This window comes from Lycorma delicatula, chromosome 13, assembly GCF_047948215.1.
Source record: "Lycorma delicatula isolate Av1 chromosome 13, ASM4794821v1, whole genome shotgun sequence".
NCBI lineage: Eukaryota > Metazoa > Arthropoda > Insecta > Hemiptera > Fulgoridae > Lycorma > Lycorma delicatula.
Genome location: NC_134467.1, coordinates 23,320,200 through 23,334,892, shown reverse-complemented (window position 1 = coordinate 23,334,892; position 14,693 = coordinate 23,320,200). Strand labels below are relative to the sequence as shown.

Below are 14,693 nucleotides of genomic sequence, written 5' to 3'. Positions count from 1 at the left end.
TACCATCATCATTTCTGATTACGATAAAGTCCTTCGGAAACAGTGATTCACCCATCTGCTGGTAGATCGCGTTCAGCCGGGACAGATGCAAACATTCTACGGGTGCAAGAAAGTGTCGAGGAGGCACCGACAATGTCGACTCGAAGACGATCCTATCAAATCAGAGTACCTCGCACGTCATTGCAGCACATTTTGCAAGGTTTTCATACCATTTATCAAGATTTTTACACATACCATTTGACCAGGAGAGGCACTAACACCTGCCGATTATCAACAAAGACTACACTATTCGATACGATTTCAACAATTGTCTCGGGAAGAATAGACACTTATTCACAAGACTATAATATCTGATTATTTCTCGTTTTCATCTAAACAGGATTTTCAACAGACACATTTGCAGAATTTAGAGCATCGAAAATCCAAGAACTGTACACCAACGCGAGTTCCATTCTCTAAGTTTTTTTCTTCCTGTACCACTGCACTTGATCAACAGTTAAGCATGGCTCAGTGCTGGGCACGTCCTAGAAACTCAAACAAGGAACGCCGGTTGGATCTCTTTTTTTTGTTTTTTGACAAAAGAAGAGATTTTTTTTGTTTTTTGTTTTTTGACTAGCGGGTGTACACCATTTCTGGCTTATCCCCGTCCGTTTCCGGTCTTATCTATGCCCACTCAAGCGGGGGTACAGCATAATTGGCTTTCCCACACCGACTCGGGTCTTTTCTTTAATCATTTAACCAAGTGAGGTAACACCAGTACTGGTTTCCCCCACCAACTCGAATCTTTCATTTCCCAGTAATCCCCAACGTTCAAGTGATCTCGGAAGGACAGGGCATCCGGAGTCAACCCACTTCACCGCTGCCTACCATCGAAGCAAGGTCAGACGAACGGCGACTCCATGAGAGGCTCTCGTCTTGGAGAACTGGAAGGGATTGAGCCCACTCTCCCCTGATTTGACCAGCTCCTGGCTTATTCTGGTCGAGATATCTAGAAGAACAGTGTACTTAAATAAGGCGCAAGCTATCCATCAATTGAATCACAATATTCATGAAGAACTTAACGTACTACAATCAGCGACACCTACGGCTTCTATGTAAATTGCCGTGAAAACAGCTTGTCTTTGAGAGTCTAGTAAAGGATATCAATTAAACGATATGATTTTCCAGATATCATAAATACAAATTGCCCAACATTTTATTAAAAACTATACATAAAAAAATAAAATTATTTATCTTAAACGCATTGAAGATAAAATTAACGCCGTTAATTGCAGTAGCAAAGGACTTAAAAAGAAAGCTTTTATTCTTTTCTAACAACAGTTATTACATTTTGGAAAAAATATTATACATGAAATAAGTTACCTAAAAAATATATTTTTAGGGATGAGGATAATTTATGATAATGTTTAAAGGTAAAGTTATTATTACAAGTTTAAATAAACCAAATAACAGTTAAAAAATTAAATAATCACTTTTATTTATTTTTTTCTGATCTCCGTCCTCAAAAATCAGTTTCCAAGAAAAGTTAATGGTTTTTCTTTATTAACTTTGTTGAATGAAAAACATTGATAACTCCCCTGAAAAGTACAATCAATAAAATATAACCTATTTTTTTTTTTTTCAGGATGGGTGAATTATGAAGAAATTTTATTGTAATACAAATTAAAAAATCGATGTTGTTAATTTTTCATACCCCCCCCCCCAATCACATTCTTGACTACAACGTATTTTCTTTTGTAAGGGGGGGCTATTTACTTTACTACTAATGCTTACGTAGATATTACATAATAGGCTAAAAAATATATAAAAATATAATTATTTGCTTTTTCGATTTTTGGAGAAGGGGAAATTTAGGGCTAAATTTTTTTAAATGGTTAAATATGGAGCCCAAATCCATGTACTAAGCTTAATATAAAACGGGATCATATTGGCAAGATTAAAAGATAAACGATATGAACTATATCCCTTGAAGGAAAAATTATGGTGCTCATTTAAAAATTGGGAATCGGGTGTTTTGCAGATATTTAAATTTTAGGATCCACCTAGTTCATCTAGAGCATTAATTCTCAAATTTTTTCGCCCACTGCAAATATTGAGAATCAATAATATTTTTGCGCCCCCCTAATTTTTAAAATTACTATCTGTTTAAAATAATAATTGCAATTTCTTTTTTAAAATTCCTTTTTTTAAAACAAACTACAGTTATTGTTTGTAAAAGTAGCATACGACACTTCTACAAGCAATATTTCTGAGTTGAAACTTACATTATTAAAATATATTTAATCATATATAATCACATTTAAACACATTTGGATTTAAACATATTATCTTGCACTTGGACTCTGTATATGCGATTCATTGTACGGAAATTTTCAGTCTACTTTTGAAGCAGTTCCTCTAATCCATTCGCTCAGAAATTTTTCATACAGGTTTGCTCTTGATAGTAACACATGATACCGACATTTTCAAGTCGCTAAGTTGCGATAATTAGAGAAAACAATGACCCTTAATAAAATTAAAAATTCGCCCTTTGAATTTGTTTGACCTCGTTTACATGCATATTTTGTTAGTTAAAGAATTATTCATATTTGTGAAATTGTGGTTTCAATCGATTAATTGGAACGAAAGTATTTTTTCTACGGCTGAAACAAAATTTCAAATTTCATAGAACAGTTACATTCAATATTTATGTCTGTTGATTTAAGATACTTATGAGCTGGTAAAAAATGTAATTATTCCTATTCGATCAAAAGTGAAAAGTGTGCATTTTCCCTGCGTATTAACAATCTAAGATCAAAATCACTTTAAAATTACAAAAAAAAAAACATCAAAAAGATACAAAAAAAATCTAAAAATTAATTTTCCTGCCGACAAAACTTAAATCCATGAGGGCACAGAAGGTGAAAAAAAAAATTGCCAGCAACTTTTGTTAAATTATGGCTGGAGTTTGGAAATCTGGGTATTTATTTGTTGCATTGAGTGCCATTACTGACTGGTTGAGTGAATAATTGCATGAGATTTTAATTTGTGAGACCACAGACCTAATATTTGTGCTGCTTGTGATGTTTGAAGTGTATATGATAACACACAGTAATATTTAATATATATGATCTTTTGTAAGCGCTTATACTCTTCTCTGCGGTATTGGAAAGTAGAAAGAAGCATGAAAACTTTGATTACCACTCTAACCCTTGCTAGCACAGTTGTAATGTATAACCTTATGAATACTAAAAAGTAAAAAATATAGTAAATTGGTGAAATAAATTTAAAAACACCATTCTTAAATTAAAACTATTAAAAGGATAAATAAATTAAGCACGGTACCTCAGAATGAGTTTGACAACTAGCTTTGATAGTAATATTAAGTTTTGTTGTGAGATTTTGATTTATTTGCTAATTTTTTCATATTCGTGATGAATGATCTACAGTGGGAGACAAAGATTTGTATGTTGATATGAGCACGCCACTGTTTGTCCATTTATCAATCATATGAAAGAATTGGAAAATATCAAATCTTTAATTTGAAGCTATGAAATTAATTTTTACGTTTAAGTGCGTTGAATATAAGAGTGGTTCTTAAAGTGTTTTTTTTTATATATTTTTTTTTTATTTGATTGATATTAGGTTGTAAGTAAACCTTTCTTTAAAAATCGAATTTCTTAATCGCTTTACTCTACATCCATTATATTCATAATTCATTTTAAATTCATTTTGCATAGCAGTTTACGTATTTGTTTCAAATATTTTTTCTATGTAATCTCTTGATACTTCGATTTAACTTGCAAATGTAATAATTATGATGTATTCGCTTAATATTATGAAGTAATCTAAAAACAAATTCTGAATGTATAACTTTAAAAACGCCAATGACAAAATTGATATACTTTCCTGGCGTTGGTTATTTATTCTTATACAGTAGAAAAATAAATATACGTGAAACAGTCACCTAGGATTATGATTTTGTTGTAGGGGTAATTAATGATGAAATTTTATTATAAAATTAGTTGTGAGTTAATATAACATTATTTTTTTATAAATACAACCAGTATTTTTCAATTTTTATCGTCTCCCTCATACCTTGCATTACCTGAGGTAGCTTCCTGAGACAATAGACAGCGTGGATAGGTAGATTTCTGGACGGCTCAGTGGTTGCAGCGTCATAGGTCATTCGGGGTTTACATCTGTCCCATCAGAAAGGTCGCGACGCCAGTGCGAGACAGCAGAAGCATTACGCTGATGTAACAGACAAGCGTGAGACTAGTCAAGCTTCGAACCAGCTTGAGTTTATTTTCGTAAACAAGCCTGAGGGATCTACTAAGACTAGTAGACAATTCATTGAGGATTTCCAGGTCGCTCTTCGTAGAGACAGGAAAATTTACAAGATCAGAAAAATTAAAGATACAAGCAAGGGTCATGTAGTGGTTGAGAATGACAAGGAGACAGTCCAAGTCATCTAGAAGTCTGCTGAGGTAAAGAAGCTCGAGGTTAAGTTCGACCCGAAACGAAAGCGTTGGCCCCGGGTCATTGTCTCCGACATTGAGAGCAGGCTATCCGATGAGGAGGTTCTATCTCTAGTGAGGGAGCAGAACACCGAAATGGATGAGGCTTAATTCAGAAGCGAGTGTAGGATCCTCTTCAAGACTGGTAGGCTTGATGCCCAACGGTATAACGGCGGTTTTGAAATTGGCGCTGATCTCTTTAAGAAGTTTGTGTCTGAGGGTAGTTTGCACGTTGATCTTATGTCTTCTAGTGTTAAGGAGTACGAGGATGTGCTTCAAGTGCTGTCGTTTTAGTCGCAAAGCCAAATTCTGAGTGTATGCGTCAGTCTGTGCGCATTGTGGCGCAGTCTATGTCATTATGTCCGTCATGCGTCAACTCTAAACCGTTGCGCAGAGAGTGCATGCATTCGGTCAAAAATAAGGACTGTGGCTGTCACTTACGTGGGATAGAATTGTATTTCAATTCCTTGGATAGTTAGTATCCTTCGTTGAAGTTTGGTGTGTACGCAGAGTTAGCAAATTTGTTCTTGTGAGTCTCGGGGTTGTTTTCAACTACGCCTATCTCAAGCTGGGTGATCTTCCAGGTCATTTATTGGGTATTCTGTGAATTGTAATCCATCTCTTCTCTGATGGGGAACGCTGTAGGTTTACCTGTACGACATCAAATCGCTTTTTTGGCAACATAAAATTTTGACCTCGGACTTTTAGTGGTAAAACTCTGTTAGCAGAGATTTTACCGCTTTGGACAAGAGTGGATCTGTCCTTGTTTTGCTAGTCTCATTCTGAGAATGAGATGCCGTTCTTACTGATGGTGTGGTTCTGGTAGAGTTTAGATTTCCTTGCGGTTTCTGCGGTTGTTGTTACATGACTAGTCTTCTGCTTCTCTAACCAGTGTCGGCGTTAGTGTATACGTTTTACTGTTTAGGATCTCGGGTAGCTAGGGCTCCGCCCAGGCAATTAAACTGGCAAGAGATAGGCGTGCTAGACACCGGCCTCAGTTAGATTTTTAGTTTCAATGGAGGTTGTGCGCGGAGAGCTTACTCCCGACCATGATTTACTAACTTAGCATGGCGATTGGTCGAAATCGAGTGCACACTTATTAAAGGGATATTAAGTTAAATGCTGGTTGCGATCAACCTAGTGTTAATCGGAAACGGTCCTCAAAAGTCGAGCTGTAGTGGGAAACTAGAAATAGTACTCAGCTCCGGACGGACCAGACCTGAGGTCCCATAATTCCCATAATTAACAATATCTTGTTGCTGTTAGACTGAATTTTGCTGTTTGATATGCTTTCCTGGTATACTTGTTGCTTCTATACGAATTGGGTATTAATAATTTAAGCCTTTAAAGTGGTAGTAGGCGCGGGGTCTTCGATTTCCGCGGGTAGACTTCTAGCGTTGTTCCTGAGGGCTGCGTTGTAATATTGGGTGTCTGTTGCTTTCTTCAGAAGGCAAAAAAACGTTTACTGGAGCGAAATTACTGATGTAGATATACCTCGGGCCATTTGGATCGGTGTCATCTCAAGAGGCCGGACTGAGCGCTGTGGAATATGATCAGTTTGTGGGCAAGAAGGTGTCCTCCGTTAGCCACAACTAGTAAGATACGGCCGGGGTGGTGTAGCGACTAGACACGCTACGAGGCGGTATCTTATCCCCTCAGGGCGCAATCGAGATGTAAGATCAGAAAGAGGAACACAGAACTGTGCCAGTATTGTGATGACTCCCAATACTGAATACAGAACCATGAAGAAGAGTTGAAAAATATCAGTTTAAATTTTGTAGAATCAAAATGAATATTTCATACCAGAATTTAATAACCTAAATGTCATCGTTTTCATACGTCATGGATAAGGCTCACTGGCCTGTTCCTGCATCACCGCTTTCTTGGGCATTTTATATCTCTTCTACCCCTCGGTGTGTATCTCCCAATACTGAATACAGAACCATGAAGAAGAGTTGAAAAATATCAGTTTAAATTTTGTAGAATCAAAATGAATATTTCATACCAGAATTTAATAACCTAAATGTCATTGTTTTCATACGTCATGGATAAGGCTCACTGGCCTGTTCCTGCATCACCGCTTTCTTGGGCATTTTATATCTCTTCTACCCCTCGGTGTGTATCTCCCAATACTGAATACAGAACCATGAAGAAGAGTTGAAAAATATCAGTTTAAATTTTGTAGAATCAAAATGATTATTTCGTACCAGAATTTAATAACCTAAATGTCATCGTTTTCATACGTCATGGATTAGGCTCACTGGCTTGTTCCTGCATCATCGCTTTCTTGGGCATTTTATATCTCTTCTACCACTCGGTTTGTATCTCCATACTTGAGAAGGAAGTTGCAAAGAGGCATACGAATCAAAAGATCACTCAATCATTTATGATATTTCTTATTTATAATATTGCCGTATTCGGTCTACTCGAGTACATTTTTTGACCGCTCTCAAAAACGTCATCTCAGGAGCCTGAATACGTGACTCATCCCAACTTAGCAGAATTCACACTTAACTACTTTAGGTAAGAATAGACACGGCCATTGTTTTTTTAGAATCATAACTGCGTATCCTCTTTGGCCTGTTTCCCGAACATTCTGCGTACTGAACCACAGACTCACTCAAATCGGCTCACCTTCTTATCGACATTTGTATTTCTGTCGTATAAGATATCAAAAACAAGATTATTAAAAACTCGTACTTGTTCCGAGAACTGTCCTTCCAAGATTATTTTCGAGCGTACGGGCCATTTACCTTTAAATGTCATTATTAAGTTGTAGAACGAGTACGGAAAGTATTAAGGAATCGTGTGGTGCAGATGATGAAATGAACTATAACATTTTCTTCTTGAACCGTTAAATTTTAATTTGTTACATAAGAAATTTTTTGAATATCGAAAATAAAAGTCACATTCGACTAACGAATAATATGACACATTAGTCAAAATTATACAATTGAACATTATCAATAAATACTGTAAGCCACATGAGACTTCATACTACAAAATAAAACTATTCTGCATAAGAATGAAATGTTACATTAAACAAATCATGACCGCTCCAAGTGGGATCCGACTCTAGAACGGTCACATTAGACCAGTAAGTCGCCTTCGACTAAATGTGCATGAGCGCACCCAGCGGTATTCTTACTTGAATGAATGTATTAGCCTGACTCTCGTGCCAGCGCTAGTAGACACCAAAGAGCATCATAAGTCGCCTCAAATAGGAACGGAACAGTGATAATCTTACGCAAATGAGAATAATTTACGTACATATTACATAAATGTAATTAAAATTATTTCAATTGTGTTTCTGGCAATATAACTCAAATTGGGTTAGTGGTAAAGATATCGACAGCTATAGGAGAAGAAATAACCTGAACAGCGTCTCGTGAAACAGTTCATTAATCACAGGTGACGAATGAACAAAAAGAAGACACTGGTTTCATAAAAAAGTATTACTGTAATGTTTAAAATGAATTATGGTCTCGAAAATACCTTCATATATGGTTCTAAAATTCACGCCTGCTACCATATGGATAACCCCTACACCAAAGAACGCATTAAACGTCTTCTTTGCATTATACTGAGAGTACTACTCGAATCAAAGATTCTCATCAGAATAAAACCCCGATATGTCAGAAAGTTCATATTAAGGGAAAGACTTAATATCGCGCCGGAACTTTTATTTTTTTGCTGGTGGTTATTACGTGTGGAATCCAAAAATTAGATAGTTTCCGTTCATCCCCTGAAGAATTATATAAACGGTAGTTACCGGAGGCTAAACAAGAAAAAGAAAAGATAGTTTCCGTACCCGAAAAATTGTTACCTTTTCATAACTCGATCTGTTTCCTTGAGTTTCATTCGACCAGAAAATCTATAAGCTGTGATTTTACAACGACTGAGCAATCTCAACCGCATCAGCGATTTGAATTGGAATATCCAGAGGTGGATTGATAATACACTGCACTGCAGACATGTTTACACTGAGTGTTTTCTATTCCAGCGTCACTCCCAAGAAGAACGACTTTGTTTCCGAAATAACTTTCGAGTACCTCGATCTTAATTCCCATGCAACCTGGCCTTTGTAATTGAAAAAAAGGAGTTGGCATCGAAAAATTTTTAAAGACCCTGATATATCCAAAATATACCTTGCACATATAATAGCACCCTCTGTGCCCATGGCTGAACCAAATCCATACTGATAGTCAATCAGCAAATTTTTTTTTTTTTTTAAACGCTCATTCAAACAGAAGTACAGTACCTTATCTAAAACATTACCAACTACTGGCAAGAGCGTCAATGGCATGTAAAAAATCAGAACGAGGTTCTTGTCACCAACTTTGAAGAGAATTTTGAGATTTACACGTTCCAACAAACAGTTAAAAAAGTAGGCAAAAACCACTTTCGTCAGTATGCGGACACAAACAGCCTAACAACTGGACAGAACAAGAATCAAATCCAGGGACAACAGATGCAGATGACCGCTTGACGCACAGCAGCCAATCAGAGACCAGTATTCTGATCAGGTGACCTAAGCCCCGCTCACTCCCTCTAAATATAAAATCAGTCGAACCAAAACCATTGTTATTACGTTCAGTTTCATCTAGTGTTTCACTTTTCCGTCAACGATAGGCGTTTTTATTTAGATATTATCATTTGCGCGATTCTCATTCCCAACTGCACTGTAAAATCCTTATAGCCCAAATTAATAAGACGACTTTAATTTCGCCATGGTAATCAGCATCGACTGTACCTGGTGAATTGACATCTGTAAAGCTATAGCTTATCGCCATAACCAATCTAGGTATTATTTGCGCTTTATATTTTTTATGCAGTGAAATAGCAATGCCGGTTGCGATTATTTTTCTTTCACCCGGTTTTAAAATCTTAACCAACTCTTTGATCGGTCGTATATTTAGGATAATCAACGAAATTATTCAATTTCTTAATTTTAAAAACTTACATTTCTAAATATCATATACTTCTAAAAAATTAAAAAAACAAATCCGAAAAACCTTCATTTTTTTAAGAGCAGTAGAAAATGCAAACAAAACAGATTGAAAGCTATTTTATGATAAATCAGGAAAGGTGAAAAATACATTAAATTAGAAAATTTCGTTTTATTTTTTTTTACTTTTTATTTATTATCGATTTCATATTATTTATTTAACAAGAAATTCGAATTACTAATAAAATATTTATTTCGAATTTTTCATATAATCGAGTTTCCACGTAGAGTTACTTATTAATAAGTAATTTGGCGTATGAGCTCAGTTACCTTAGTTTCAACTTCATTTTCAGAGTTTACCTTTTTCCCTGTAGAAGCTAATAAATTTCTGTATCTCTCTGAAAAGTAAAGAAAAATATTATTTATAAAAAAAAAAAAAAAAAAAACATTAATAAAATTGAAAGACACTAATGATGCTAAATAGAGAGATACTAATTTTATTTTCATATCTCGACGATAGAAGATTATCTGCAGATTATCAATTTCCGATAACACTTGTTCACACCAACATGATGAAATTTGGTAAAATTAACGTAACTGTTTATTAAAGAGAAGTAAAAAATTTAATCAATGCTAAGACGAATTACTATAACATAAAAAAAACTATAAGGAACAATACTTTTCTTTTGTGAAGGCATTTTTTTTCTTATCTTTGCAATAAAAATAAATAAAAAACATAAATATTGGCAAAATATGCTAAGTAAAAAAAAAATATTATTAAAACTAAAATATTAAATATTTTACTTATAAGCGTTAAAAAACAAAATCCATCATTTTACGTCATTGTTTTCCTGTTACCGACTAGCAGTTGTTTGATAGAAATGAAAAATTGTGTTAGATTGGCGGAAGTACTAGTTTTAATGACTGTAATGGTTTTAATCTAACCGACTACCCGTTTGACTAGGGGCCTGGTTGGGCGCTTCCTTCCCAAAGATAGGCGTTTTGGCATCTAGACCCGACTAGTTTAGCTATTAGTTTTAAGAATAGAAGTAGATTGTATTAAGAACTGTGTGATAGAGCTGCGGTGTGTCGATGGAATCACTAGATTGTTTTTGACAAAGTACGAATAAATTTGGAAATCCGCAGGATAAAACTTACGTGTTTACGAAAAACACTTTTTTAATGGATGAGAGAATAGAATTTGCATTTTTTCAGTATACTCAATTAAATAAATATTTGATATTGCAGTTTAGTTTAAAATGTTGTTAAGGAAAATAACTATTTTCGAGTAATTTGATTTTATAGATAGACAAGGGGAACGCGCTTCCGCGAAAGGATTAGCGAGTTAGATGCGAGTGCCACATATTAAACTAGTTGAGCGAAATTGCAAGAAGCCTAAAACAAAGGCGGCAGTAAAGGGGAAAGAACAAACTGATGGAAATACCTGTCCAGACATCTGCATCTTTGGCATCGTGTAAGATGCCAGATTGATGACTCTGGTAGCTAATGAGGTTTGGCAGTCGAAAAGTCGATCTTTCATAAAGTCTGTTACAGCTAGTAATTGAGTGGGTAAAGTGAAGACGGGGATTTTCAGAAGGCGGATATGTTGCCTTACGGGGGTCAGGATGACCAATAATTAATCACAGCACTGAAAACGCAGCCGAGGATTCTTTTTTATTTAATATTTTACTAGTAGCATCTTTCTAGTATAGGTTAGAATAATATTCTATGAATATTCTGGGCGGACATTATTAATTTATCGCTAATGAAACTTATTCAAATCCTGTTTTTCACGTCAAATATTCACAGTATTAATTCACCCATCAATGTATCCGATAATGTATTATAGAATTTTAATTTTAATTTTTATTAAATGAATTTAATAATTTGTAATTTTGTACGACACGAGTCCGTAACCTTTGATATGATTTTGTTAATTAGTATGGTTTAATTAATCCGAATCATGAAATTTATCACAATTTCTCAATTTTAGATATTTACTGGTGTAACTGGAAAATATTATAAGAATATTAATTCAGTTTGAGCCTTCTCTTATGGCTGAGATCTAAAACATTAAACTGAAGTTCAGGTAGCTAAGTAAACTGTGAGTATCGCTTTGTTGTTACACGGTATAGCTAAGAATGTGTAAACAGAAATATAAACGCGCTGTATTACTGCCTACAGCGTCTAAAGTACAGCGCTTGTGGTATAGTTAACGGAAGAATGAACTGGGTAGACAGGACGTTTCAGTCGCCTGTCAAGATCAGTCAACATCTGCGATGTTGACTCTCTATGCTTTGACAAATAATCTTACATTACGTTTAATTTTACTTACTTTCATTAATATAATGATATATACATTCCTCCATTCTTTCACTTTTTCCGTGTGATATTAATGGGTTTATTTTTTGAAATTCAAGTCCTGATTGAAAATTTTTCATAATATCGTTTGTTGAAGTACTCGAACATGTAGTGATCCATGACTGCACTGCATCAATATACCTGTTATAGTTTATAAATATATCTCTCATAGTGTCCTGGTGTTCAGCTGTTATCATTTTACCGTAATTCAAAGAAGAACGTACTGTTGGTTCAATTTGATACCACCTATGTTGTTCATAATTTACAAAATCTTTAATACAATTCATACAATTTTTATTCGAAACATTTGCATCAACTTGATTTTGAAAAATCTCGTGACTCAGATAATCATCTTGATAACGTTGTTTTATTTTATCAAAATCCGTAATACTGGCTGCAAAATAAAAAAAAAAAATAATGTATATATATATAGAAGTACAATAACATCTAAAATTTTAAACGAGACTTATAATCCTCAGTCATTTGTGTGGTAAATTACAACAAAGAAACGATAAGGGAAAAACTATAACTATTTTATTTATCTGTAAATTTTTCTTCTTTATTGACAAAAAACAGTATTGGCATAACGGGTATTATGCGTCCCGTTCATCTTTGATGCCGATAAAACTGTAATAAATTTTTTTACATTGGGGAAAAATTTGAAATTGCATTTTCCTTTTCAATATAACCTGAAATAGTTATTATCAATGAATTTTTTAAGAAAAATACGAGTATTTTCATTTCTTTTCATAGTAAAAATGTTTTCTGAATAAACGATCAGATTTTCAGTCATCTGATCGTTTTTGTAGTCTTTTCGCGAGCCGTATTTTGAATAAATAACAATAAATGAAAAAGGAAACTTTGACGGCATGTAGGAGATAGATTCAACGACGCCGCAGCCACCTTAGATTGGCCCTGCCAGAGGAGAAACAATCTGTTTCCTAAAACTGTTTCCTAAGGGCCGTTTGTGAACTCACATTGGTATATCCTACCGATCGCAGCAATTAACATATTTGTTAATTGCTACGATCGGTATTCATTTCGGAATTTGTTACTTTCACAGATTCACATGTTTAAAGAGGCCATTGTAGAGGAACCTAACAAAGAATTCATCGATCGATACCGGCAGAAAATTTTCTTTTCTTGAAACACCTTTCCATTATTCATATATAGTCTGCCATTTTCACAGTACATTTTGCGTTCTTCAGTATTGTTTTAACCGTATGTCCTGGTGTTACGTGTACACTGGAAAAGAGTTTTAGCGTCCATGTCTAGCATTCTGCATTACGTTCTCTTCTCCTGTAAACCAGTAAATTGCATAACGATTATGTTAACTGAACAGATTTCCTCTTACACGAGCATAAAAAAGAAAATCTGATCATTTTTAATTTCGAAGAATTAAAAAAGGCGACGCCATTACAATACAAAACATCCACTATAAGAAGGAAAAGAATCTGCTCAGTAATTTGCATAATGTCCTCAAATTAAAACCCGAGATAAAACCCCAAGTAAGCATTAAAAATATGAAATGTTGAAGATTCAAAAATGTGCTAAAGAGAAACAAACAGTAAACAGGAAGTTTTTAAATCATTTATCAGAAATAATAAATCTGAGGTGCATTTATGGAATAATTTAGTTGGAAATTCAGAATTTTGTACACGGAACTAAAATTCTTTCCTCGTATGCTCGTGGATTCAGTTCAAATATACGAAATTTTAAGAAGGCATGGTTTTCTTCCGGCGTGATTCCCCTTTAGTTCATCTGCTGGAGTACTTTCGGTACCAGGACCTATGGGCTAGCAGGAGTGCGCCAGAGCTCTAGTTATTTGGAGGGAGAAATGCGCCCGGTTCTCCGTAGGGAGTCGCATATGCTGACTAAATAGAATTATGGTCTCTTCGTCGGACAGTGTGGGGTGATGTCTGTTAATTTCTTTTGAAGCGTGGAGTTCAACAAAACTCAACAAAAAGCGGATAGTTCAAGCGGAAGTTCAACAAAAGCGGATATGGGCTTGCACTGTTCATTATTGGGTATAGTGAGGTCCTGACGACCTTTGCCCTTTGGGTCACATATTTAACATGTTCTGCTATGGTAAGCCGTTTGTCCAGGACTACTACTAGATACTTGACTGTTTTCTCAAAGGGGATTTCCTCTCCTGAGATTTCCAGTTGCCTGGCTGGAGCACATGTCTTGTACGTGAACATCACTGCCACCAATTTTTCACCGTTGACCTTGATTCTCCACATATCGAGCCAAGGCTCTAATAGATCAAAGTTGCCGTTGGAGTCCCTCGATCGAGTAATCTACACTTCCGGATTCATAATAATATGCCGTGTTGTCTGCGTATAGAGCTGTTTTGACTTCTTCCGTCAGAGGTATATCGTTGACGTAGGCCGTCTACAAAAACGGCGAAAGCACTGCTCCTTTAGGGAACCCAGCGACTACGTCTCTGGTGGAGGAGATTGTTCTCCCTACGCGTACAACAAATTATCGGTCTAGTAAATAAGACCGTATCAATCTGACATAGCAGCAGGGAATCGTCATATGTGCGAGTTTATACAGCAAGCCGCTATGCTATTCCAGCAATTCGGAAAATATCCAACGTACAAAATTGACGTGAATATTACGGTTATGGTCTCTATAAGAGCCGGCGGATCATTCCGAAATGCGCGGGCAGCGATCCCGTCAACAATTGGAGTCTAGTCGGGGCGTGTGGCTTTGATTGCAGCGGAAACCTCCGCCTCAGTGACTTTGTCTAATTCTAGTGGGGCGTCCTCCACCTGTACTAAGTAATCTACGAGAAAGTACTCCACCTCGGTTGTGTGGTCGTCGTTCGTGGCCGGAGGAGGGTTTAGAATAAGTTGGTTCTCCAGTGTGTCGGCGAAAAC

General features: G+C 35.6%; 1 protein-coding gene across 3 annotated transcripts in view; it reads right to left on the bottom strand.

Moving 5' to 3' along the window:
* Positions 1-9,612: 9,612 nt before the first annotated feature.
* Positions 9,613-14,693, bottom strand: part of LOC142334114 (uncharacterized) — a 69,158-nt gene continuing 64,077 nt past the window's right edge. For all 3 annotated transcript variants that reach the window (XM_075381828.1, XM_075381830.1, XM_075381829.1), the window contains exons 4-5: positions 11,783-12,202; positions 9,613-9,845 (exon numbers count right to left, since the gene is read on the bottom strand). In XM_075381828.1, the coding sequence (XP_075237943.1) occupies positions 9,745-9,845; positions 11,783-12,202 (521 nt within the window). In that variant the 3' untranslated portion in view covers positions 9,613-9,744. The remainder of the gene's footprint in view (positions 9,846-11,782; positions 12,203-14,693) is intronic.